The sequence below is a fragment of the Ursus arctos genome, unplaced genomic scaffold (genome assembly GCF_023065955.2).
Source record: "Ursus arctos isolate Adak ecotype North America unplaced genomic scaffold, UrsArc2.0 scaffold_7, whole genome shotgun sequence".
Classification (NCBI taxonomy): Eukaryota; Metazoa; Chordata; class Mammalia; order Carnivora; family Ursidae; genus Ursus; species Ursus arctos.
In genome coordinates, this window is record NW_026623089.1 from 55623581 (window position 1) to 55649067 (window position 25487).

Below are 25487 nucleotides of genomic sequence, written 5' to 3' on the forward strand. Positions count from 1 at the left end.
ATGAAGCTATGATCTCTAAACTAGCTCATAAAAGCCTATTTAACTTATGATATAGTTTACTTATTTATTACTATTTTTTAAAGTTTTGCTTATTTAAGTAATGTCTACACCCAACATGGGGCTTGAACTCATGACCCTGAGATCAAGAGTCACAGTCTCTTTCAGCTGAGCCAGACAGGCTCCTCATGATATAGCTGAATTATAATAATATTGTGAAATTTCAACCCAACTTCCTTTTGTTATAATATTAAGGGAATTTCACTTCAGATATTTTCCCTTCTAATAAGTACCAGAAGCAGACTCCTTTGTATTCCTTCCTTCTGCCTCAGTTTCCTTGGAGGGAAAAACAACACAGAAGGACCATTAGTTTCATGTGACTCCCTTGGTCCACAGCCCCAAGGCTCTACCGTATCACTTATGAGTTCATTTTAATTTTAAAAAGTTTTATTTGGTACCTATACTGTATAAGGGAACACAAATAGGGTGTTTGTAAGAAGACCTCCCAAAACATACTTCATAGGCTCAAATATTGAAGAAGCAGTCCTTCATAAGAATCTTATATATACAGATGAATTTTGGATATCAAGCTAAAGTACCAAACTTTGGTATGATTGTTTCCTAAGACAATGTTTTCACATTTTACTTTGTAGACATTTGAGGTTACCATATTACTGTAAATGTCCTTGAACATTGAGGTACTTGGGATTGTATTTTCTTTGCAAGATTTATATATTGGGATTTCTTCTGTATTGCTGCTATATTTGCTCATTTCAGAAGCACCACTGTTTTGTTTTGTTTTGTTTTTTAATTGAAGTATAGTTGGCATACAATGTTGTATTAGTTTCAGGTGTATAACACAGCGATTTAGCACTTCATTATGTTATGCAATGTTTACCGCAAGTGTAGCTACCATCAGCCACCATACAACACTATTACAGTCCTATTGACTATATTCCTTATGCCGTATCTTTTATCCCCATGACGTATTCATTCCATAACTGAAAACCTGTGTCTCCCACTCCCCTTCACCCATTTTCCCCATCTCCTTACCTCCCTCCTCTCTGGCAACCATCAGTTTGTTCTCTGTATTTATGGGTCTATTTCTGCATTTTGTTTGTTTGTTTTGTTTTTAGATCTCATGTATAAGGGAAATGTGGTTTCCCTTATACATGATATTTTTCTTTTTTCTGACTTATTTCACTTAGCATAATACCCTCTAGGTCCATCCATGGTGTCACAAATGGCAAGATCTCATTTTCTTTTTTATGGCTGGGTAGTATTCCATTACATATAAACACCACATCTTTATCCATTCATCTATCAGTGGACACTTAATTGAATTTAAATTCAGAAAAAAAAAGGAAAAAATTTTTAAAAAAGTGGACACTTGGGTTGCTTCCTTATCTTGGCTATTGTAAATAATGCTGCAATAAACATAGGGGTGCATATATGTTCAAATTAGTGTTTTTGTATTCTTTGGGTAAATATCTAGTAGTAGAATTACTGGATTGTATGTTATTTCTATTTTTAACTTTTTGAGGAACCCCTGTACTGTTTTCCACAGTGGCTGCACCAATTTACATACTCACCAATAGTGCATGGGGTGTTCCCTTTTCTCCACATCCTTGTAAACACTTCTTATTTCTTGTCTTTTTGATTCTAGCTGTTCTGACAGATGCAAGTTGATATTTTACTGTGGTTTTGACTTGCATCTTCCTGATGCTGAGTGATGCTGAGCATCTTTTAATGTGTCTTTTGGCCATCTATTGGTGTTTTATGGAAAAATGTCTATTCAGGCCGTCTGCACATTTTTAAATCAGTTTATCTGTTTGTTGGGTGTTGAGTTGTATAAGTTCTTTATATATTTTGGATAGTAACCTTTTATGGGATATATCATTTGCAAATATCTTCTCTCATTCAGTAGGCTGCCTTTTTGTTTTGTTGATGGTTTCCTTTGCTGCGTAAGAGTTTTTATTTTGGTGTAGTCCTGGTAGTTTATTTTTGACAAGCACCACTATCTTTGGTAGGAACAAAAGAACAAAAAGCAAAGAAATTTAATTTATTTTTGTTTTTTGCAAGCCTGTCTTGGGTATTTAATTATGAATTTATAGATATAATTAATATATATGCCACAAATACTTTTTGCCTTCTATAAGTCATTATATTAAACTAATTAATTTAAAGATTTTACTTTAAGTAATCTCTACACCCAATGTGGGGCTCGAGATTACAACCCCGAGATAAAGAATTGCATGCTCTACCAACTGAGCCAGCCAGGCACCCCATTATATTTTAAATATAGTTTAGAAAACAAGAATGTAATTATACGTTGACCTACCTAGGCATGTTAATTATAATGACTGGTCTTGGTATTTTGGAATTTCATGATTTATTTATTATTTATTTATTTGAGAGAGCGAGAGAGCATGACCTGGGGTTGGGGGGGTAGGGAGAGGTAGAAGGAGAGAGGGGGAAGCAGGCTCCCTGCTCTAGGTGGGTCTGGATCCCAGGACCCTGGGATCATGACCTGCACTGAAGGCAGATGCTTAGCTTACTGAGCCACCCAGGGCGTCTGAAGTTTTATGACTTAAAGACACATCAGGGGCACCTGGGTGGTTCAGTTGGTTAAGTTTCCATCTTTTTTTTTTTTTTCCTTATTAAGATTTTATTTATTTGTCAGAGAGTGCAAGTGTGAGAGAGAGGAGAGAGAGAAAGAGAGCGTGTGCACAAGCAGGGGCAATGGCAGACAGAGGGAGAGAAGCAGGCTCCCCGCTGACCAAGGAGCCTGAGGTGGGACTTGATCCCACGACCCTTGGATATTGACTTGAGCCAAAGGCAGACGCTTAACAGACTGAGCCACCCAGGTATCCCAGGAATTCCCAACCTTCCAACTCTTGATCTCAGCTCAGGCCTTGATCTCATGGTCGAGAGTTCAGGCCCCAAATTGCGCTCCAGGCTGGGTGTGGAGCCTACTAAATAACAAAGAAAGACATAAATTATTCAATATTTTAATCTTGGAAACCTCCTGGAAAAGATATTAGCTTGTTTGCAGGTTGTGTTTGACTAAATGATGTGCTATTGTTGCTAAGGTGTTTTCATGAACTATAAACCAGCTGTTTCTAACTTGTTTTAGATGGTTTCTCTGGAGAGCATCACATAACTTTAACGCAGTTAATAATGACTCATGCTCTGCAAAAAACAGTGAACTTTGTAGAGTGAGTCTCATTTAGTTGTCCCAGTAACTATGACATAAATAATATGCATTTTAATGTTTAGTTCACTTAATTTAATTTTTTAATTCATTTATTTTAAACAGGGAAAATAGTGTCTAAAGACTTAATTTCAGAATGTAAAATATAGTTTGGTTAATTTCCCTCTTTAATTTATTGGAAACCTACATATTTACTGTCTAAGAAAAATTCTATGTATTTTTTAAAAAAGATTTTATTTATTTATTTGAGAGAGAGAAAATGAGAAAAAGAGCACAAGCAGGGAAGGGGCAGAGAGAGGGAGAAGCAGACTCCCCACTGAGGAGGGAGCCTGACATGGGGCTCAATACCAGGACCCTGAGATTATGAACTGAGCCAAACGCAGACACTTAACTGACTGAGCCACCCAGGCGCCCTCTGTGTATGTATTTATTGTGTAAAACTGAGAAGCATAGTGTTCGTGTTGTAGAAGTTAAATATTTGACATTGAATTATTGTTATCTTTATTAATTTGCTCATGTTATTTTCAAGATGGAAATAGAGCTTAATTGACCTTTTGATTTTTTAATTTTAATTTTTTATTTTTTTAAGATTTATTTATTCATTTTTAGAGACAGAGCACAGGTGTGTGCATGTGTGCATGTGGTGGGGGTTGCAGAGGGAGGGAATCTTTCAAGCAGACTCTCTGCTGAACAAGGAGCTGGTTGAGGCTGGATCCCACAACCCATGAGATCATGACCTGAGATGAAACCCATAGTCAGTTGCTCAACCAACTGAGCCACCCAGGCGCCCTGACCTTTTGATTTTAAAACCACAGTATGTGTTGATTGCTAAACACGCATGGATGTGTGAAAGTTAATGTTTTAGTTGACAAAATGTACAATGTTTTCACAGCTTGTTCTGTATACATTGCTGAGCCAAGAGAGGAGAGCTGATCCAGAGGCTGGCCTCCTCCTTTACCTCAAGACTGGCCACATGTACCCTGTGCCTGCCAAACATCTTGATAAAAGAGGTTGAGTTGTTCTCTCTCCATTTACTTCTCTGGGTTTTGTCTGTTTGTTTTTTCCTTTAATCTTCAGTAATCTGTATATATACCTGAAAATCATTCCCTGTACTTGCTAGGCCTAATATAGGTTGTAATGTGTAGTTGTGGTTTTATTTATTTATTTGCTTGCTTGCTTGCTTATTTATGTATTTTTAGTTGTGGTATTTTTAAAAAGAATTTAACAATATACTGTATAGTTGGAAACATTTTTAAACTTTTATTATACAAAAATTTATTTTAAACTTCCTCTCTTATATTTGAGACACTCTAGATAGCTGTATTTATCCTTAGCAGTTAGCTAAAAATACCAATTTCACAATATTTACTAGTTATGAGATGTATGGTTGTTTAAAAGAACATACGAAGTGAACAAATATTTAAGCAAATATACACCAAAATGTTAACAGTTATTCTAGTGTAATAGGAAATAAGAATGTTCATTTTATGTTTTTAAATTTGAAAGTTTTCCATGAGAAAGGTATATAATAAACTTAATTCTTAAACACACCTCCACCTTTTTTTTCCATAGAATTATTAAGGCTAAGAAACCAGATGGCATTCTCTTTGTTTCACCGTATTAACAAGTCCGCTATTGAAAAGGAGAAGACAAAGCTTGCTCCTTTGCCACAAATAATTGAGGACCAGCAAACTTGTAAATATTGTTCACAAATTGGCAACTGTGCTCTTTATAGCAGGTAAAAACATTTTCTTCCAAAAGTATTAATTCCAGTTAAGTGTTTACTCAACTCAAAATGATTGAACTTTGTTGTCTGGTCTGGCATTGACGATTTCATTTTAGTGATTTTTTTCTTTGTGAGTTGTATTTCTTTTTTTTTTTTTTAATTTTATTTATTTATTTGAGAAAGAGAGAGAGAGAGAGAGGGAGCACAAGCCAGGGGGAGAGACAGAGGGAGAAGCAGACTCCCTACTGAGCAGGGGGAGCCTGATGTGGGACTCGATCCAGGACCCCAGGATCATGACCCGAGCTGAAAGCGGATGCTTAGCTGACTGAGCCACCCAGGCGCCCATGGGTTGTATTTCTAAAATGAAGAGAATAGAAAAAAAACAAAAACAAACACAGTTCATATTTTGTAACCAGCCTCCTTCCTTGGGGAATAATAGTATGCTTTTTAAACTTTTTCCAAAAGTGGTTACTTTAATCTTGCTGCAAATAGTTTCTGGGGAAATGAAGTAATTTTAGGACTTAATGGAATCTGGTTAAGAGGGGTATAGTATAGGGGCATCTGGCTGGCTCATTTGGGTGAGCATGTGACTTGATCTCAGGGTTTTAAGTTTGAACCCCATGTAGTGTGTAGAGATAACTTAAAAATAAAAAAACTTAAAAAAAATTTTTTTTTCATTTGTCAAAGTGAGAGGGAGAGCACAAGCAGGGGGAGCAGCAGTCAGAGGGAGAAGCAGGCTCCCCGCTGAGCAAGGAGCCCAATGTGGGACTCGATCCGAGGACCCTGGGATCATGACCTGAGCCGAAGGCAGACGCTTAACTGACTGAGCCACCAGGAGTCCCAAAAATAAAAAAATCTTAAAAAAAAAAAAAATGGAAGTAGTATAGGAATTTTAAGTATTATTCAGCTTTTCTTAAGTGATACTTTAAGAATTCTTTTTTTTTTTTTTTTAAGATTTTATTGTTCATGAGAGACAGAGAGAGGCAGAGGGAGAAGCAGGCTCCCCTCTGAGCAAGGATCTCAATGCAGGACTCGATCCCAGTACCCTGGGATCAAGACCTGAGCCAAAGGCAGAGGCTCAACTGACTGAGCCACTCAGGCACCCCTAAGATTCTTCTATTTCCTAGTTACTATTTTAATTTTATGCCTTGTGTAGTTAAAAACAGGGAGATTGGTTCTCCCAGATAGTTTGATATGATTCAACAGACTTGTCTTCTTGTTTATATATGTCTATTTTTCTTTCCTTTTTTAAAATATTTTATTTATTTATTTATTTGAGAGAGAGAGCGAGAGTGAGAGAAAGCAGGGGTGAGAGGGAGAAGCAGGACTAGATCCCAGGACTCTGAGATCATGACCTGAGCTGAAGTCAGAGCTTAACTGACTGAGCCACCCAGGCACCTCATGATTTTTTTTTAAGTGATCTCTACACCCAACATGGGGCTCTAACTTAAAATCCCAAGATCAAGAATGGCATGCTCCACCGACTGAGCCAGCGAGGCACCTATATGTCTATTTTTCTACGGATGGGAAGTTTATTAGCTGTCTTAAGACCAGTCATTTGTATTTATACCTTCATAGGCCAGTGAAAGTTTTGAAGGACACACAAAAAAACAGATGTAAATACAGAGTAGGAAACAAGATCAGATCAAGACCAAAGTTCCAATTCAGCCTAAAAATTCCCATAAAGGACTTTTCCAAGTATTATATCAAATAAATGATCTGTTAATGCAGAGGACAATTAACTATGGGAAGTTTGGGCCTGTAGTACAAGCACTTTTTTTAAAATCTTATTCTCTATGTTTTGTATGCTATCCTATAACATAATTACTTCTGTATTAAAATTCAGAAATTTGTTGATACTTCACATAATTTGCCATGTTTTTATGTTGACTTTCTAATGGTACAGAGCTGGATATACAAATATTGTGATTTTGAGAAATGCAGTTGTACAAAAAGCCTAGACTTGGTACTATTATAGTAATGAAAAGTAGAGTATACCAAACTTAAGTAGCTATTGGGGTTATAGTCCTTAAAGGCAAAATAACGCTACACTGGGTTTCTTAAGCATTTTGTTTTGTAAAAAGCCATTTGGCTTATAAAATGTTGAAATGACTTTTAAAGAAAATTAGGACCTGTGGTTATAAGTTACAGTGATCATCATATATGTATGCTTATTTTAGAAAAAACCTCATTTTTAAAGCTAGCCAGTAATTGTTTTATATACATCTCTCTTTAGAGCAGTTGAACAGATGGATGACAGTTCAGTCCCATTTGGCATGCTGCCCAAAATTAAAGAAGAAACTCAACATCTAAAGCTTACACACTTGGAGTATTTCAGCCTTTGGTGTCTAATGTTAACCCTGGAGTCACAATCAAAGGATAATAAAAAGAATCACCAACATATATGGTTAATGTCTGCTTCAGAAATGTAAGTGATCCATCTAATTGGATTACCTAATGGGATGGTATTTGGAATTCATGAAAAATACAGGATACATGATATCATGTGAGAGATGTGCAATTTTAATATTCATGCCAACTCTAGATGGCTGTCAAGGAATTGTTTCTAAGTAGAGCACTATTGTTATTTTCAGTAGGTTAACTATGTCTTGAGAAATCTTATTTTAAAATCATTAGTCCTTTTTCATCAGTGAAAAGAGCATAAAGTTTAGTATAAGGTGAATTTTAGCATGCTAGTAATGTACAAATTAATGACTTTTTACCTAATATTTTAAATACTAGTCTTTAAAAAGTTTATATTTTCAGTAAGTTTTAATACAGATTCAAATTTTCTAAAGTTGGTCCATTTTTTATTTTTATGAGATCTGTTTTTTATTTTTAAAACTTTTTAAAATTTTTAATTTTTTTTAGTTTCAGAGGTAGACTTTAGTGATTCATTAGTTGCATATAACACCCAGTGTTCATTACATCAAGTGCCCTCCTTAATGCTCATCACCCAGTTACCCCATCCCCCTACCTCCCCTCCAGCAACCCTCAGTTTGTTTCCTATAGAGATCTATTTTTTTACAAGTTGCTTATAAAGAAGTAATTTTGTATATCTTTGCATAGTATTTTTCTTTTTTTCTTTTTTAAGATTTTATTTATTTATTTGACAGAGAGTGACCACGAGAGAGCACAGCAGGGGGAGAGGGAGAAGCAGACTCCCCGCTGAGCAGGGAGCCTGATGTAGGGCTCTATCCCAGGGTTCTGAGGTCATGACCTGAGCTGTAGGCAGCCACTTAATGGACTGAGCCACCCAGAGGCCCCAGTATTTTTCTTTGCTTTTGATCCACTTATTTATAACTTTCCAGAGGCCCCAGTATTTCTTTGCTTTTGATCCACTTATTTATAACTTTCCAGAACAAATGTTGATTTTAATGTGACTTTAGAAATAATTGATCATTATTTCCTTAATAGTAAATTTTAACACAAGGAATCATTACAGTGGATAAAATTTAAGTCGTTTTTGATAGACTACATAAGTACAATGAATATGTCAAGTGTACATGCCAACAAGCTTCTGAAGTTGTATTTAATAGTAGTGTCTGAGAGATTGTAAATGCTTAATACTTATTTCTTAGAAGCAGTGGAATTATCAATTCACTTGCCATTATTTTAATAATAATTATAAATCCTCTTGTAAATACTAAAGAAATAGGTACTTATTTTCTTCACATTAAGTTCAGGAAAAATATTACCATTTGTCTTCTGTAATGTTATGTGTATCAGCATAGAAGTGGGAGTGTCATTCAAGGTTCAAGGTGCTGGTACACATGTTGTTCAGAGATCCCAGTCTGTGTGTGCAACAGGGGATGTGCTCCCTAGCACTTGTCTAGAGGTCTTTTGATGAGAGATTATTTTGTAACTAATAGAATGTTTCCTTAGCATTTCTAACACTTTAATGTAGATTGTGGAAAATGTAAAAATGAATGACTCAGTATTAGCATTATAGCTTCCAGGGGCCAGATGAACAAGTAAATTGTGGAAAAATGCAAATATAGTATTTATATATTTGATGTAAATGGAGGCTTTCTCTGTCTTTCTTTCTGTTTCATAGGGAGGAGAGTGGCAACTGCATTGGAAACCTGATTAGAACAGAATGTGTAAAGACAGTTTGTGATGGACAATATTTACATAATTTTCAACGTAAAAATGGTGACATGCCTGTTACAAATCTAATGGCAGGTGATAGAATTATTTTAAGTGGAGAAGAGAGAACACTGTTTGCTTTGTCTAGGGGATATGTGAAGGAGATTAACATGGCTTCAGTAACCTGTTTATTAGACAGGTAATGTTCCTTTGGTGGGGTAACAGCTTTATTGGTATATAAATTGTATACTATACACAGCTTATTCATTTAAATCATTATTCATCGTTTTTAGTATATTCTTAGAGTTGTGTGCAGCAGTCACCAAAATCGCTTTTAGAATATTTTCATCACCCCAAAAAGAACCCTTGTACCCTTTGGTATTCATTCCCCCTTCTCTAGGCAATCACCAGTTTCCTTTCTGTCTCTGTAGATATGCCTATTCTGAACATTTCATAGAAATGGGAGCATATAATATATGGTCTTCTGCAGCTGGCTTTTTTTTACTTAGCATACTGTTCTTTTTTTTTTTTTTTTTTTTTTTTTTTAATTTGAGAGAGAGTGAGCGAGGGGTAGGAGTGGAGGGAGAGGAAGAAGCAGACTCCCCGTTGAGCAGGGAGCCTGATGCGGGGCTCTATCCCAGGATCCTGGAATCATGACCTGAGCTGAAGTCAGACGCTTAACAAATGAACCCCGCAAGTGCCCCAGTACCTTATTTCTTTATGGCTGAATAATATTCCATTATGTGGATAGGCCACATTTTGCTCATCCATTTACCAGTTGATGGACGTTTGAGTTGTTTCTACATTTTGGGTGTTATGGCTAGTGTTGCTATAAATAGTCACATACAAATTGTTATATGAATATATATGTTATATGAATATATATATTTGGAGATTTATTTATTTTAGAGTGAGAGAGTGCAAGTGAGGGGAGGGGCAGAGGGAGAGAGAGAAGCAGACTCCCCACTGAGCACAGAGCCCATTGTGGGGCTCGATCCCAGGACCCTGAGATCATGGCTTGAGCTGAAATCAAGAGTCGGACGTTTAACCAGCTGAGCCCCTCCAAGCACCCCTATGTGAATATATTTTTATTTTCCTTTGTAGATACGTACTGGTGGAATTGCTGGGTCGTGTACTAATTTTGAGTTTAACATTTTGAGGAACTACCAAACTGCTAAACTTTTGTTTAATATATTCTGTTTCATAATGCTAATGTGGACATGATCTTATCTAGTTCTCACCACCACGTGAATGGCAGGCAGGCTAGTTCCCCTGTTAGCCATAAAGCTTATTTCTAGCACTCTGGGCACTCACCATTTCATTTTCTCCTTCTGAAAAGAACCATTTTGGGGCACCTAGCTGGCTCAGTTGGTCAGGCATGCAACTCTTGATCTCAGGGTTGTGGATTCGAGCTCCGTGTTGGGTGTAGAGATTACTTAACAATAAAATCTTAAAAAAAAAAAAACCCACATTTTTTTCCATTTATAGTTGTAACATAAAGTGTATTTATCTCTGTTAAAACAGAGTGAGTTCATTTAAAGAAAAATATCAAGTAAATAGAATAGTTGATATGAACATTTGTGGTTAAGACCACTGTCCATGCTGGCTAATATCTACATTCCCCTCTTTCTGCACTCCCAGCCTTCCTTGCATTTAAGTGCGGGCCATGCCTTGCCATGTCTTACTGGATGGAGCTCAGCAGTTAGGATGCGGCGATTTCTGGGTAACTGCCCTGGACATGTCCAGGCTTGTTCTCTACCAGCCAGTAATTCTAGTTTAGCCACAACCAACCCTGGTCTGGGTTTCGTGATTGGGAGTATGGGCCACAGTATTTCTTTTGTCTGTTAGGACTTCCTGCACTCTCTTGCAGTTATTTATTTTGTGTGTATCCTGCTTTGCAAATCCTTGAGGAGTTTATAATCTTGTGGGTAGATAAATAAACATATTTCTGGTCTAATATGGCAAGTGTTTGAATTGAAGAGAACATGGATGAGAGGCATTGAACCCAAATTTAGGAGGCTCAGGGAAAGCTTTTGAAGGAGGTCATTCTGAATCTTCACCTGGTGGATTAATTAGCCCGGTGAAGCAGCGTGAGGAGCGTATGCCAGACAGAGGAACGTGGTGCATAAAGACACGATGGTGTGATATGTATGAAGCGCAATGTTCAGGAAAGTGCAGCAGTGTAAAAGATGAAGAAGGGAGTGTGACTGGGGAGGTCAGTTCATAGAAGATCTTATCTACCATGTTAAGTTGTGACTATGCCGATGTATTGAAGAGTTTTAAACAGAAGAGTGATGATAATCGGATTTGCATTTTTCTGTGAATGCATTGTGAAGAATAGTTAATTAATAGAGATGAAACTGAAAGCATAGAAACCAGGAAACTTGCAGTGGCCTGGGCTACCGGTGATTGAGGGAAGGTAGCTTTGGCAGAGAGGATGGAGTGACTTTGAAGTATTTAGAAGGCAAAATTGGACGAGAGATTTGGATGCTGATTGGATATGGAGGTTGGGAAGAAAGAGGGTGAGGGGAAGGGAAAGGGAAGGATGAGGCAGTGGTGTAGAGGCAAGTGCTATTGACTGGAATCAGAACCACAGAATGAGGATAAGGTTCAGTGGGGGTAAATATTTGTTCAGTTTTGAATGTATTGAGTTTCCATAGCCTGGGTTTTGATCAAGTGGAAAGATCTTGCTGCCTGCTGGTTATCCAAACCTGAAGGTTGGGTGAGCAACTAGGCAGAAAAGGAATGTGATGTTGGGCCTCAAGATGTAGATTTGGGATTTAGAGCTGCCTGAGGGCATGGAACCAAAGGGAAAATGACAAGAAAGAGCAGTACAGAAGATCAGGGAAGGAACCCTAGGGAACCCCGGGATTTCAGGAACTGGAGGAGGAGTGGGAGAAGGCATCAGGAAAGAGACCTGTGCTCCAGGCTGGAGGAGAGAGGGGCCATGTGCTCAGGATCCTTCTGGGGGTAGTGAGCCCAGGCTAGGTTGCAAAGCCAGGCCTAATGAATTGTCAGTGGGTGTTGTAGGTTTCTGTTTAATTACTTTGACCTTAGTGTCTTATGCCCTACTTTTCTCCCTTTTCCTGCCAGTCCACGATTCTTATATTGTCTGATTGGCAAGTATGAATTAGGGCCTGGTAGCCATTTTAATAGCTATTCTGGCTCATTTACTCTTTTAGCAAACAACGATGTATTTCTTATACAGACCAACTGACCATGTTAAATGAAAACATTCATGTACATCTGTTTTGCTGTTTTAGGAACTTGTCAGTACTCCCAGAATCAACTTTGTTCAGATTGGACCTGGAAGAAAAAACTTGTGATATAGATACCCCATTAGGAAATCTTTCTAAATTGATGGAAAATACTTTTGTCAGGTTTGTAACAATGAATGACTCTGAAATTTACCCCACTTTCCTAAGGGATATTACTAAAAACATTTTTTTTTGTTTTCAGCCAAAAACTTCGAGATTTAATCATTGATTTTCATGAACCTCAGTTTATATCCTACCTCAGTTCTGTTCTTCCATATGATGCAAAGGATACAGTTGCCTGCATTCTAAAAGGTATGTGATAATCAGCATATCTGCTTCCATTGATTGTTCTTGCTTGTGCTTATAATTCAATGTACATTATAGCCTAGCATTTTTATAACTTATTAAACTTAAAATTTTTAGATTGTCTTGGGAAGCAGTTTACATACATACTTTAGTATCACCATGACATATTCTTACTTTGAGAAGATGTATTGAAGAACAGACTAGAATAGAGGCTGCTTTTTTTATAGTTAATTTGCTCGTTGAAATCCAACATTCTTTTTCCCATTATTTTTAAACTTAAATGTAGGTTTGAATAAACCTCAGAGGCAAGCGATGAAAAAGGTACTTCTTTCAAAAGACTACACACTCATCGTGGGTATGCCCGGAACAGGAAAAACAACTACAATATGTACTCTTGTAAGGTTATTATTCTTTTGCTTAGAAACTAACTTTTTTTTTTTTAAAGATTTTATTTATTTATTCGACAGAGGTAGAGACAGCCAGCAAGAGAGGGAACACAAGCAGGGGGAGTGGGAGAGGAAGAAGCAGGCTCATAGCAGAGGAGCCTGATGTGGGGCTCGATCCCATAACACCGGGATCACGCCCTGAGCCGAAGGCAGACGCTTAACCGCTATGCCATCCAGGCGCCCCAGAAACTATTTACATCATCTTCTCAGTTTGGAGAATGTGATGTTTTCTATCAAAAGGGCTGAATTTTAAATCAAAAGGCTTTATTTCAAATTAACCTTTTAGAAGGACATGAGAAATATAAATGCCAAATCACAAAAAGTTGTAATCATGTTGTAGATTTCTTGCATTTAGGATTGTCTGAGATCTCTTTCATTTGGTGTCATGTGTATCATTGTATGTTTTTCTTGCCTTAAAAAAATGATAAATTATACAGAGGTGGTTGAAATAGAGTTTTCTGGGATTTTTTTTTCCATGTCAGTAAATTTCTATACTAACCTTAGAATAATCATAATGATGGCAACAAATATTTATTGATTGATACTGTGTGCCAGGCACTATTCAAGTATGTACTGTGTACTCAATTTTATTATCACTAATAATATATTATTAACATACCATTAATTAATAAGATAATGCCATGTGATTTTCATGAAACATTTTGCCTTTATAATTTTTTTTTTTTGCCTTTATAATTTTTTAAATACTTACCTTGGCTCAGCTCTAAGATATGCTTCCTATTAAGTTTTCTGATTCTATTTGAAAAATATAAGCATGTTAAAAATTATCTGGAATTAAAGGTAATGTTATTTTCCTTTCTTTTATTTATTCTTAGGTAAGAATTCTCTATGCCTGTGGTTTTAGTGTTTTGTTGACAAGCTACACACACTCTGCTGTTGACAATATTCTTTTGAAGTTAGCAAAGTTTAAAATAGGATTTTTGCGTTTGGGTCGGACTCAGAAGGTACATCAAGACATCCAGAAATTCACAGAGGAGGAAATTTGCAGATCCAAGTCCATTAAATCCTTAGCTCTTCTGGAAGAGCTCTACAACAGTCACGTAAGTACAGTTACTGCGTAATAATGGCAGCAGTGATTTTTGTAGCCAGACCGAGTGGAGAAACAGCATTCTGGGAAATTCAGTCACATTGACCAGTTTTATTAATTTATAGTTTGCTGTTTGCTTTTGAACTGAAATGAGGTTTCTGTTTTATTATTCAGGGCTCCCATCTCCTAGTTTAAAATATCCTAGTTACAGAAAATGCTTGTTTCTCTCTACTCAACAACACTTCTGACACTAACTAGTGGAATTAGTGCAGATTCCACAGTTTAGGGCTCAGCCCCTTTGTAAGATCACACCACCCACTTCAGTTCTAAGTTGTAACAACCAGCCCCCATCCTAGGGTTTGATAATTTGCTAGAATGGCTCACAGAATTCAAGTAAGTGCTTTACTTACTATATTACTGGATATACTATATAGGATGCAGTTCAGGAACAGCCAAATGGAAGAGATGCATAGGGTTAGGAATGTGGAAAGGGGTACGGAGCTTCCAGATGAACCACCCTCCCAGCACCATGATGTGTTCACCAACCCGGAAGCTCTCCAAACCCCTTTCTTTATTAGGGTTTTTATGGAAATTCCATCACTTAGGCACGATTGATTAAATCATTGGTGGTTGGTGATTAGCTCAATCCCTAGTCCCTCTCCCCTTCCCTAAGTAGAAGGGTGGGGGGAAGGGATGGCGCTGAAAGTTCTAACCCTTTAATCTGTAGGTTGGTTCCTCTGGCAACCAACCCCCATCCTCTCATTAGCATAAACGCAGGTATGGTTGAAAAGGACTTAATATGAATAACAAAAGATATTCCTCTCTCCCGGAGCACTCAGGAAATTCCAAGGGTTTTAGGAGCTCTGTGTCCGGAACCCAGAGGAAGACAAACATGTATTATTATAATATCACACCTAGAAAATTTCTAATAATCAGGATGTTTTAGCCAGTTTGAATTCAAAGCAATGGTACATGAGCAGTTTAATGACAGGTTTTTCTAGACTTTGAGACTTTTGATATGGAGCCTAGTTTTTATTTTGTTATTTAATGTCTGTATTTTTCTGGGAAGTTTTTATTTTTTAAAGATTTTATTTTGGGGGCATCTGGGTGGCTTCCTCGATTAAGCATCTGCCTTTGGCTCAGGTCATAATCCCAGGGTCCTTCTTGTTTAGTGGGGAGTCTGCTTCTCCCTCTCCCTCTGCCCCTCTACCTGCTTGTGTGCTCTCTCTCTCAAATAAATTAAATCTTTAAAAAAGAAAAAAAAAGATTTTATTTTTAAGTAATCTCTACACCCAACATGGAACTTGAACTCATGACCCCAAGATCAAGTGTCATATACTCTACTGACTAAGCCAGCCATGCAACCCCCTGGGAGGTCTTAACTGATAGTTTGTCTTTGAAAAAAATCATCTAAAATAATTAAAATAAATTTAATAGGCTGTTCCTTCAATTCCTTTGTCTAATATCTATACCAGTTCTTGAAAAATTTTGAAGTGGCTAAGGTGTATATCTGATTAACTTTTTAAAAATTAAACTTATTATTTGAGGTAATTATAGATTTGCATGCAGTAGTAAGAAATAATACAGAGAGATCATGTATATCCTTTGCCCATTGGTACCATCTTAAAAAACTAGTAAAATGTCATGCCCAGGATATTAACATTGATACAGTCCGGGTACAGCTCCATTACCACAAGTATCACTCATGTACTTTTACAACTATACCCACTTCGTTCCTGCCCCACCCCCTCCTGAACCCCTGATAACCACTTATCTGTTCTCTGATTTCTACAATTTTGTCATTTCAATAATGTTATATAAATGGGATCATACAGTATGTAACATTTTGGGGTTGGTGTTTTTCACTGAGTCTAATGCCCTGGAGATTTAGGTTGTTGTGTGTGTAAATAGTTTGTTCATTTATATTGGTGAGTAGTGTTCCATTGTATGGATGTACCACAGTTTGTTTAACCATTCACATGTTCAAAAACATCTGGATGAGTTTTGCTATTAGGAATAAAGCTGCCTTAGACATTCATGTACAGGGTTTTGTGTGGACTTAGTCTGAGATAAATCCTCAGAGGTGCAATTTCTGGGTCATTTGGTAGTTGTATATTTAGTTTTTAGAGTTTTTGTTTTGTTTTGTTTTTTAAGTAATCTCTATGCCTAACATGGGGCTTGAACTCACACCTGCAAATTCAAGAATCACATGCTCTACAGACTGAGCCAGCCAGGTGCCCTACATGTTTAGTTTTTTTGAAAAATCTACCAAACTGGGACACCTGGGTGGCTCATTGGTTAAGTATCTGCCTTTGGCTCAGGTCATGATCTCAGGGTTCTGGGATCAAGTCACACATTGGGCTCCTTGCTTAGCAAGCAGCCTGCTTCTCCCTCTGCTCTGCCTGCCACTCCCCCAGCTTGTGCGTGCACGGTCTCTCTTTCTCTCTCTGTCAAATAAATAAAATCTTTTTTTTTTTTTTAAAGATTTTATTTATTTATTTGACAGAGAGAGAGACAGCCAGCGAGAGAGGGAACACAAGCAGGGGGAGTGGGAGAGGAAGAAGCAGGCTCATAGTGGAAGAGCCTGATGTGGGGCTCCATCCCAGAACTCCGGGATCACGCCCTGAGCCGAAGGCAGACGCTTAACCGCTGTGCCACCCAGGCGCCCCAAATAAATAAAATCTTTCAAAAAAAAAAAAATCGACCAAACTGTTTTCCAAAGCAGCTGTAACATTTTACATTCCCACCAGCAATGTATGAGTGATCCTTGTCAGCATTTGGTGGAGTTACTGTTTTTTGTTTTGGACATTCTGATAGGTATATAATGCTACCTCATTGTGATTTTAATTTACGTATCCCTATGATGGTTATTGATGTCTTCATGTGCTTGTTTGCTATTTCTGTATCCTCTTCACTGAAATGTCTCTTCCTGTCTGTTGCCCATTTGGATTGTGAGTTTTGAGAGTTCTTTATATATTCTTTATATAATATATATATATTCTTTATATAATATATATATATTCTTTATATATATATATATATATATATATAAAGATGTTAGTCCTTTAATGGATATATAATTTTTGAATGTTTTCTCCCACTCTATAGTTTGTTTTTTTCATTTTCCTCATAGGGTCCTTTGCAGCAGAAAAGGTTTTAATTTTGATAGAGCGTAATATATAAATTTTTTGCTTTCATGCATTCTGCTTTCAGTGTCAAGTTTAAAAACTGTCTACCTTTAGATGCTCAAAGTTTCTCCTGTGTTTTTTTCCTAAAAGTTTTATACTTTTAAGTTTTACATTCAAGTCTGTGACCATTTCAAGTCTATTTTTGTGTAATATGTGAGACTTAGGTCAAGGTACATTTTTTTGCCTATTGATATCCAATTGTTACAGCACCACTCCGTGAAAAACCATTCATTCCTCCATTGAGTTGCTTCTGCACCTGTGTTAAAAAACCCATGGCGCCTGGCTGGCTTAGTTGAAAGAGTATGTGACTCCTGATCTTGGGGTCATGAGTTTGAACCCCACATTGGGTGGATAGATTACTTAAATAAGTAAATATTTTAAAAAACCCAAAACATTGGGCATATTTGACTGATGCAAACATTCTCAACAGTATATTCACAAATCAAATTTAGCAGTGTATTGAAAGGTTTGTATGCTGTGAGCAATTGGGATTTATTCCCCCGAGGTAAGGATCATTCAGCAAGAAAATCTATCAATGTGATCCTCCATCCTTTAATTTTTAACATGCCTATATCATTAATAACATGCCTGTATCGTTAAATTTGAAGTGACTTTCTTATATAAAGTATATAGCTGGCTAGTGTTTTTTATCTACTCTGCCAATCTGTTTTTTAATTGTTTTGATCCCTGTCTTTTAAAATGTACATGGAACATATAGACCGTTTACATTCTGCATAAATATTGATACATGTTAGGGCTTAAGTCTGCCATTTTATTTTTTGTTTTATGTTTTCTATGGTTTTTGTTGTTGTTTGGTTGGTTGGTTTTTGTAATCTCCACACCGAATGTGGGCCTCAAACTCACAACCCTGAGATCAAGAGTCACATGTTCTACCAGCTGAGGTAGCCAAGCGCCCCTCTCTTTTTTGATTGTTTTCTTTTTCCTGCCTTATGGCTTACTTGGACATTTTTTAGAATTCCATTTTGATTTCTTTATAGTGTTTTTGTGTGATCACTTTGAATAGCTTTATTGGATGCTCTATTGCTCTGTGCATTACATTCTATGTATATCTTATAGTCCACTGATTTTTGTCATTTTACTAGTGCTTATGAAGTTAGAAAGCTTACCTCCATTTATCGTCCCTTATCTTCTCCTGTTTATGATCGTCTTAGTATTTTTCCTGCATAGACTACGTCAGACTGTGTTTTAATTTTTGCTTTAACCATCAAATATAATTTGGAGGAAATGAAAAACCTATTGTATTTATCCATATTTTTGCTTACTATGTTCTTCCCTCCTGATGTTCCAAATTTCTGTTCTTTTATCATTTCCATTCTATTTAAAGATCTTCCTGTATCCATTCTTTTAGGGTAGTAGGTCAACTGGCAACAAATTCCCTTAGTTTTCCTTCATTGTGAGAATGGCTCAATTTCCCTTTCATTCCTGATGGATTGTTTTGTTAATTCTAGGATTCTGGGTAAATAATTCTTTTGGTACTGGAAAACTATTCTGCCACTTCTTTAAGGCTGTGATTTCTAATGAGAACTGTGCTAACATTTGAATTAGAATGTTTTTCCCCTATAGCAAGGTATTATTTTCTTGGGTTGCTTTCCAGACTTTTTTTTTTTTTTTTAAGATTTATTTATTTATTTGAGAGAGAGAGAGCGTGCTTGAGTGGGAGGGGCAGAGGGAGATGGAATCCCTGAGTGCAGAGCCTGGCGTGGGGCTCCATCCCAAGACCCTGAGATCGTGACCTGAGCCAAAGGCAGATGCTTAACCAACTGAGCCACCCAGGCACCCCTCAGACGTTTTTCTCTTAGTTTTTAGAATTTTAATTATTGTGTGTCTCAGAGTGGTTTTTTTTTTTTTTCTATTTATCGTGTTTGAAGTTTTCTCAGCTTATTGTATCTATAGATTTAATATCTCTTGCCAAACTTAGGACGTTTTCAGCCATGATTGCTTCTAGTACTGTTTCAGTTCATCCCTCTTTTTTTCTTCTTCTAGGACTTTGAAGACAGAAATGTTTGATCTTTTGATTATTCCACAGATCTGTCAGGCTCTGTTCATTTTTATTTTTCTTTAGGCTATTTTCATGCTGTTATTCAGCCTGAATGATTTTTTTTCTGTGTCTCAGTTCACTGTATCTTTGCCCTGTCTGCTGCTGTTGAGTATGTAAAATTTCCATTTACTTTTTCTTTTATGCTCTATTTCTTTGTTGAGACTTTCTATTTTTTATTTGATTCAAGTATATTCATAGTTGCTCAATGAAACATTTTTATCATGGCTGCTTTAAAGTCTTTGTCATACACTCTTGATCTTGGGGTCATGAGTTCGAGTGCCACACTGGGTGTAGAGATTACTAAAAAAATAAACTTAAAAAAATAAAATTTTCATCATACAATTCTAACATCTCTGACATCCTTGGTGTTGGCATTTACTGAGTGTCTTTTTTTTTCATTCAGTTTGAAATTTTCCCAGTTATGTGGGTTGTTTTTTTTTTTTTAATGTATTTTTTTTAAAGATTTTATTTATTTATTTATTTGACAGAGAGAGGAGAGCACAAGCAGGGGGAGAGGGAAAGGGAGAAGCAGGCTCCCCGCTAAGCATGGAGCCCAAAGCAGGGCTCAATCCCAGGACCCTGGGATCATGACCTGAGCTGAAGGTAGATGCTTAACCAACTGAGCCACCCAGGTGCCCCTGGTTATGTATATTTTATGATGAAACCTGAACATTTTGCATTATGTTATTTAAGACTTCAGTTTTAGCTGGCTTCCTCTGACACTACTCTGATAGGGCAAGAGGGTACACCACCTCATTACTGCCACGTGGGATTTGAAGTGCAGGTTCCCCTTTGGCCTCTTAACATGAAGGGTAGGGGCTCCTCATCACTGCTGGATAGGGATGGAAGTCTAGGTTCCCCACATGGTCTCCACTGACATTGTGGGGTGGGGTCTTTTATTATCATTCAGCAGGGATTAAAGTCCTGGCTCCCTATTTGGCCTTCTCTGTTACTGCCCCGGTAGGATATTGGAGTTCCTTTGCTGGCATCAGTGGGGCGAAAGACTAGTGTTTTCTGTGGTCTTTGGTTAGGGTAGAGTGGCTATTATATACAAGTTTTTTGTCTACTAGGCTTTCTCTTTTGTGTTACTTTTCTGTTACTTTTTTGTGACTTTCTGTTACTTTTTGGTCTGTGCTCATCAGCATTCCTGCGTTGTTAAATTCTTCAGCTCCAAAGTTGGGATATATGAGGGCCAAGGAAAACCCAGGGAAAAACTCTACTGTTCCTCAGGTCTCAAGGTCCCTAGGTGGTCTACCTTTTCTCCACCTTTCAGAGTTCTTATGTTTGTTTTATATATAATGTTTAGAGTTTTTAGTTGTACTTTGTGGGAGGAGTGAGGAAACGTACTCCAGTTTACCAGAAGTAAAGTCCTGATTGACATTTAAAAAAAAATTATTGGGGGTGCCTGGGTGGCTCAGTTGGTTAAGCGGCTGCCTTTGGCTCAGGTCATGATCCCAGGGTCCTAGGATCGAGCCCTGCATTGGGCTACCCCCTCTCCCTCTGTACTTTCTCTCTTGCTCTCTCTCAAGTAAATAAAAAAAAAATCTTAAAAAATAAAATTTAAAAAAATTTAAAAAATTTTTGGGGTGCCTGGCTGGCTCAGTCGGAAGAGCATGTGATTCCTGATCTCAGGGTCATGGGTTTGAGCCCAACAATGGGTGTAGAGATTACATAAATAAATAGAAATGTAAAAAAATAATTAACTTACTACCTCTTGAGTGTTTCATATTTCCATTTGGAAATATCCAAATTTGAGCATTGTTAGAGTGTCCACAAAATTTACTTGATCTTTCAATTTGTAGTAAAAAAATTAAATTTTTTTGCATACTATGAATGTTTCAGAATTAATATTGGGGGATTCCTGTTTGGGACAAAAATCTTTTTGAACCTTAAATTTAAAAAATGGCGGGGCACCTGGCTCACTCAGTTGGTAGAGCATGTAACTCTTGATCTTGGGGTTGTAAGTTCAAACCCCACACTGGGTGTAGAGATTACTTAAAAATAAAATCTTTTAAAAAATAAATAAAATAAAATATAGGAAAACAAGTTACATTTCTGTGATGTGTTAGATAACCCATCTATTTTCTTCCTTTTTAGCGTATAGTTGCAACAACATGTATGGGAATAAACCATCCAATATTTTCTCGTAAAACTTTTGATTTTTGTATTGTGGATGAAGCCTCTCAAATTAGCCAACCAGTCTGCCTAGGGCCACTTTTTTTTTCTCGGAGATTTGTGTTGGTGGGGGATCATCAGCAGCTTCCTCCCCTGGTGCTAAATCGTGAAGCAAGGTAAGCAGACACTGAAGTTTTGATTTTAAATTAGATTCTTCTTATGGGGCAGTTTCAGGGCACTGATAAGCCTGAATTTGATTTGTCGACAGAGCTCTTGGCATGAGTGAAAGCCTATTCAAGAGACTGGAGCAGAATGAGAATGCTGTTGTACAGTTAACTGTGCAGTACAGAATGAACAGGTATTTGTAAGCGAGTCAGCTGTGAGTGATTTTCATGTTTATTTTCATCTACCAAAACTAAAATTATTTTTGTAATTGCCTTAGTAAAATTATGTCCTTAAGTAATAAACTGACATATGAAGGAAAGCTGGAGTGTGGATCAGACAAAGTGGCCAACGCAGTGATCAACCTACCTAACTTTAAAGATGTAAAGCTGGAACTGGAATTTTATGCTGATTATTCTGAAAACCCTTGGATGATTGGAGTATTTGAGCCAAACAATCCTGTTTGTTTTCTTAATACAGACAAGGTAAGAAAAAAAAAAACCCTGAATATTTTCTTCGTTTTTTTTCTCCTTTTGTCCTATTATTTAAATTCTTCAGTTTTTAATAGCGAATGATTTAATAGAGCTCAATTAAAACTAGTGTATTTCTTATACTTCAACGCAAAAGAATCTTTTCTTTCTGTAGAGCCAGTATCTTTGGAAGGAGGTTTATTCTGGGGATTAATAGATGTCAAAACTGACTTTTGAAGTAGGAAAGCTAGAAAGTGAACTCAAGTGCATAATTACATTTCTTAGAAAAGAAATTGGCATCGATATTATCAAAGCCTGGGTTTACAGATGGAGACTTTATCTTCTAGGGCAGTTTTAGGTTCACAGCAAAATTGAGCTTGACAGTACAGATATTTATTACCTCCTACCTCCACATATGCACATAAAGATCTCTTTACAAACTTATGATTAAACAAAACTCTTCACAAGGACTTTAAATGACTTGATTCTTATTTCTAGAAACTAAGAACAAGGTTTTGACCATGTTATTTCTACAATTTGTTTTTATGTAGTGCTTCTCAGCATTGATTTGGAAGTCTTTACATGACTTCAGATAAAAAATAGTGACCAGGGACACCTGGGTGGCTCAGTTGGTTAAGTGTCTGCTGTCAGCTCAGGTCATGATCCCAGAGTCCTGGGATTGAGTCTCACATTGGGCTCCCTGCGTGCACTCTCTCTCTCTCTCTGGTGAATAAATAAAATCTTAAAAAAAATTATATGTATGCATATTACTATAAAATAATTATGTCTTTTTTTATTATGATGGGTGGTTATTAAAAATAGGGCCCCACTCGCAGGGGCACCTGGCTGGCTTAGTCGGTAGAGCATGTGACTCTTGATCTCAGGGTCGTGAATTCAAGACCCATGTTGGGCACAGAGTTTACTTTAAAAATAAATAAAATAGGGCCCACTGTGTGTGCCATGATGGAATTTTCATTCTCTTGGATATTGCCCTTAGTATTTCAGGTTCAAGGATTAACAAGTAGGGGCAGGTGGGCTCTGTGAAATTTTTTCAGTAAACTGACCTCACAAAATGACTGCATTTAGAAACCTCAATTCCAATTTAATAGTTATAATTTGCAATTATTTACCTCATCAATGACCACTCAGATTCTTTGTTTTTGCTACTTAGATTTCTTCTTTCTTAGCATCAGGATTCCAAATAAAAAAAAATTTTTTTTTTTTTACGATTTTATTTATTTGGATGCCTGGGTAGCTCAGTAGGTTAAGCGTCTGCCTTTGGCTCATATCATATTCCTGGGATCAAGTTCCACATCAGGCTCCCTGCTCGGCAGGGAGCCTGCTTCTCCCTCTACCCCCCCCCCCCCACTTGTGCTCTCTCTCTCTCATGCTGTCTCATTCTCTCTCAAATAAATTTTGAAAAATAGTTTTTATTTATTTATTTGAAAGAGAGAGCACAAGTAGGCAGAGGAGCAGAAGGAGAGGGAGAAGCAGACTGCCCGCTAATTGGGGAATGATGCTGGGCTCAATCCCAGGACCCTGAGATCTCAATCCCAGGATCCTGACATCATGACCTGAGCCAAAGGCAGATGCTTAGCTGACTGAGCCACCCAAGTGCCCCCAAATAAAAGGTATTAAAAATAATCAAAATTGGGGTCTTGGCTGGCCCAGTCAGTAGAGTGTGCAACTCTTGATCTCAGGGTTGTGAGTTCAGGCCCCATGTTGGGCATGGAGCCTACTTTAGAAAGTTAAAAAATAAATAAATAAAAATAATCAGGATTACTTCAGGGTATGGTAGAACCTGGGGAACTTTATTTGCTCCATTATTTGTATGAAAGGCAACAAGAAAATGGAAAGAACACAGATATTAGAGCCAGATCCAAGTTTGAATCCTAGTGCTGTGATTTACTGTGAGGCGTTGGGCAAGTTACTTATCTTTTCTGGCCTTTGAACTTGTAAGCTAGTGATAACAAAGTGAAGTATATGAAGCCCAATGTGTGGTTGGCTCTTAGAAAGATTTTATTTTATTTGTTTTTTAAGATTTTATTTACTTATATGACAGGGAGAGAGCTGGAGAGCAATGGCAGGGGGAACGTCAGAAGGAGAGGGAGAAGCAGGCTCCCCGCTGAGCTGGGAGCCTGATTTGGGGCTCAATCCCTGGACTCTGGGATTATGACCTGAGCCGAAGGCAGTCGCTTAACCAACTGAGCCACCCAGGCTCCCTCTTAGAAAGATTTTAATCTGAACTGAAGGATGTTTAAGATGGGCTGCTTCTGGGTGGCTTTCTGAAGGTGGCTACTGTCATTAATTTTTGTTGATTCTTTTACCTTCAGCCTTCCTTCCTTCCTTCCTTTTTCTTGTACCTTCGACTTTTAAAATGAAGATATTTTTCATTTGTCTCCACAGCTGGTAGCGTTTTCTCCACGGCTACCTGTGTACTGACCATATTCTTAATTCTTTTTTCTATTTAGGTTCCAGCACCAGAACAAGTTGAAAAGGGTGGCGTGAGCAATATAACAGAAGCCAAGCTAATAGTTTTCCTGACCTCTGTTTTTATTAAGGTAATTTAGAATTTAATTTTGAGGGCTAACAAATATTAAGATGAAGTGTAATATGATGTTAGAATGCAAAGAACTTAGACCTAGCATTAATCCTTGTTCATTAAGATGAGAGGACTAAAGCCCTATTTTGGGAAAATCATCTAAGATGTAATTTTTTATAATGGCATTTTGGGTTTCCATTTAGGGTAATTTTTTGTAACATCAGATAATTCCGATTGTGTCAATATGGGGTTGAGTCAGTGTGATTGGGGATTGGAAACTTCAGTGTAAGGGACAGCAGAAAGTGTAATATATTTCTTTGTGCTTCCCCCCCCACCCCGTGGCAGCACTGTTCTAGTGGCATGCAAACCATTATATTGTCATCAATCTATAGAAATCAAGAGAGCATTGTTTGAGGAAATTATTAAATTAACAGAGACATGGATACAGACTTAGAGCAAATAAATTGTATTTATGCAACAAGATGATCTGTTATAAACAATCGGGTACATTATGTAAACATGTAATTTAATAAATTTAGTAAAGTTTAAATAACAAAAATCAGGATTTTCATTATTTCATTGTGTTTCTTTTCTGTTTAGGCTGGATGTAAACCCTCTGATATTGGTATCATTGCACCCTACAGACAGCAGTTAAAGATCATCAATGATTTATTGTTCCATTCTTCTCTCAGGATGGTCGAAGTTAACACTGTAGACAAATACCAAGGAAGAGACAAAAGTATCATTCTGGTATCTTTTGTTAGAAGTAATAAGGATGGACCTGTGAGTTCATTGTATTTTCTGCTGATTTGTTTGGGACATTTTTTTTCTTTTCTTTTTTTTAGGTTGTGGTAAAGACCCCATGTAA

General features: G+C 37.2%; 1 protein-coding gene across 4 annotated transcripts in view; it reads left to right on the forward strand.

Moving 5' to 3' along the window:
• Nucleotides 1-25487, forward strand: part of DNA2 (DNA replication helicase/nuclease 2) — a 55443-nt gene that overhangs the window by 26223 nt on the left and 3733 nt on the right. For all 4 annotated transcript variants that reach the window (XM_057308836.1, XM_026504337.4, XM_048218852.2 and 1 more), the window contains 13 exons: nucleotides 4104-4221; nucleotides 4784-4949; nucleotides 7174-7365; nucleotides 8995-9225; nucleotides 12290-12406; nucleotides 12486-12595; nucleotides 12876-12985; nucleotides 13872-14096; nucleotides 21428-21621; nucleotides 21714-21803; nucleotides 21888-22092; nucleotides 24549-24638; nucleotides 25220-25402. In XM_057308836.1, coding sequence (XP_057164819.1) covers nucleotides 4104-4221; nucleotides 4784-4949; nucleotides 7174-7365; nucleotides 8995-9225; nucleotides 12290-12406; nucleotides 12486-12595; nucleotides 12876-12985; nucleotides 13872-14096; nucleotides 21428-21621; nucleotides 21714-21803; nucleotides 21888-22092; nucleotides 24549-24638; nucleotides 25220-25402 — 2031 coding nt within the window. The remainder of the gene's footprint in view (nucleotides 1-4103; nucleotides 4222-4783; nucleotides 4950-7173; nucleotides 7366-8994; nucleotides 9226-12289; nucleotides 12407-12485; nucleotides 12596-12875; nucleotides 12986-13871; nucleotides 14097-21427; nucleotides 21622-21713; nucleotides 21804-21887; nucleotides 22093-24548; nucleotides 24639-25219; nucleotides 25403-25487) is intronic.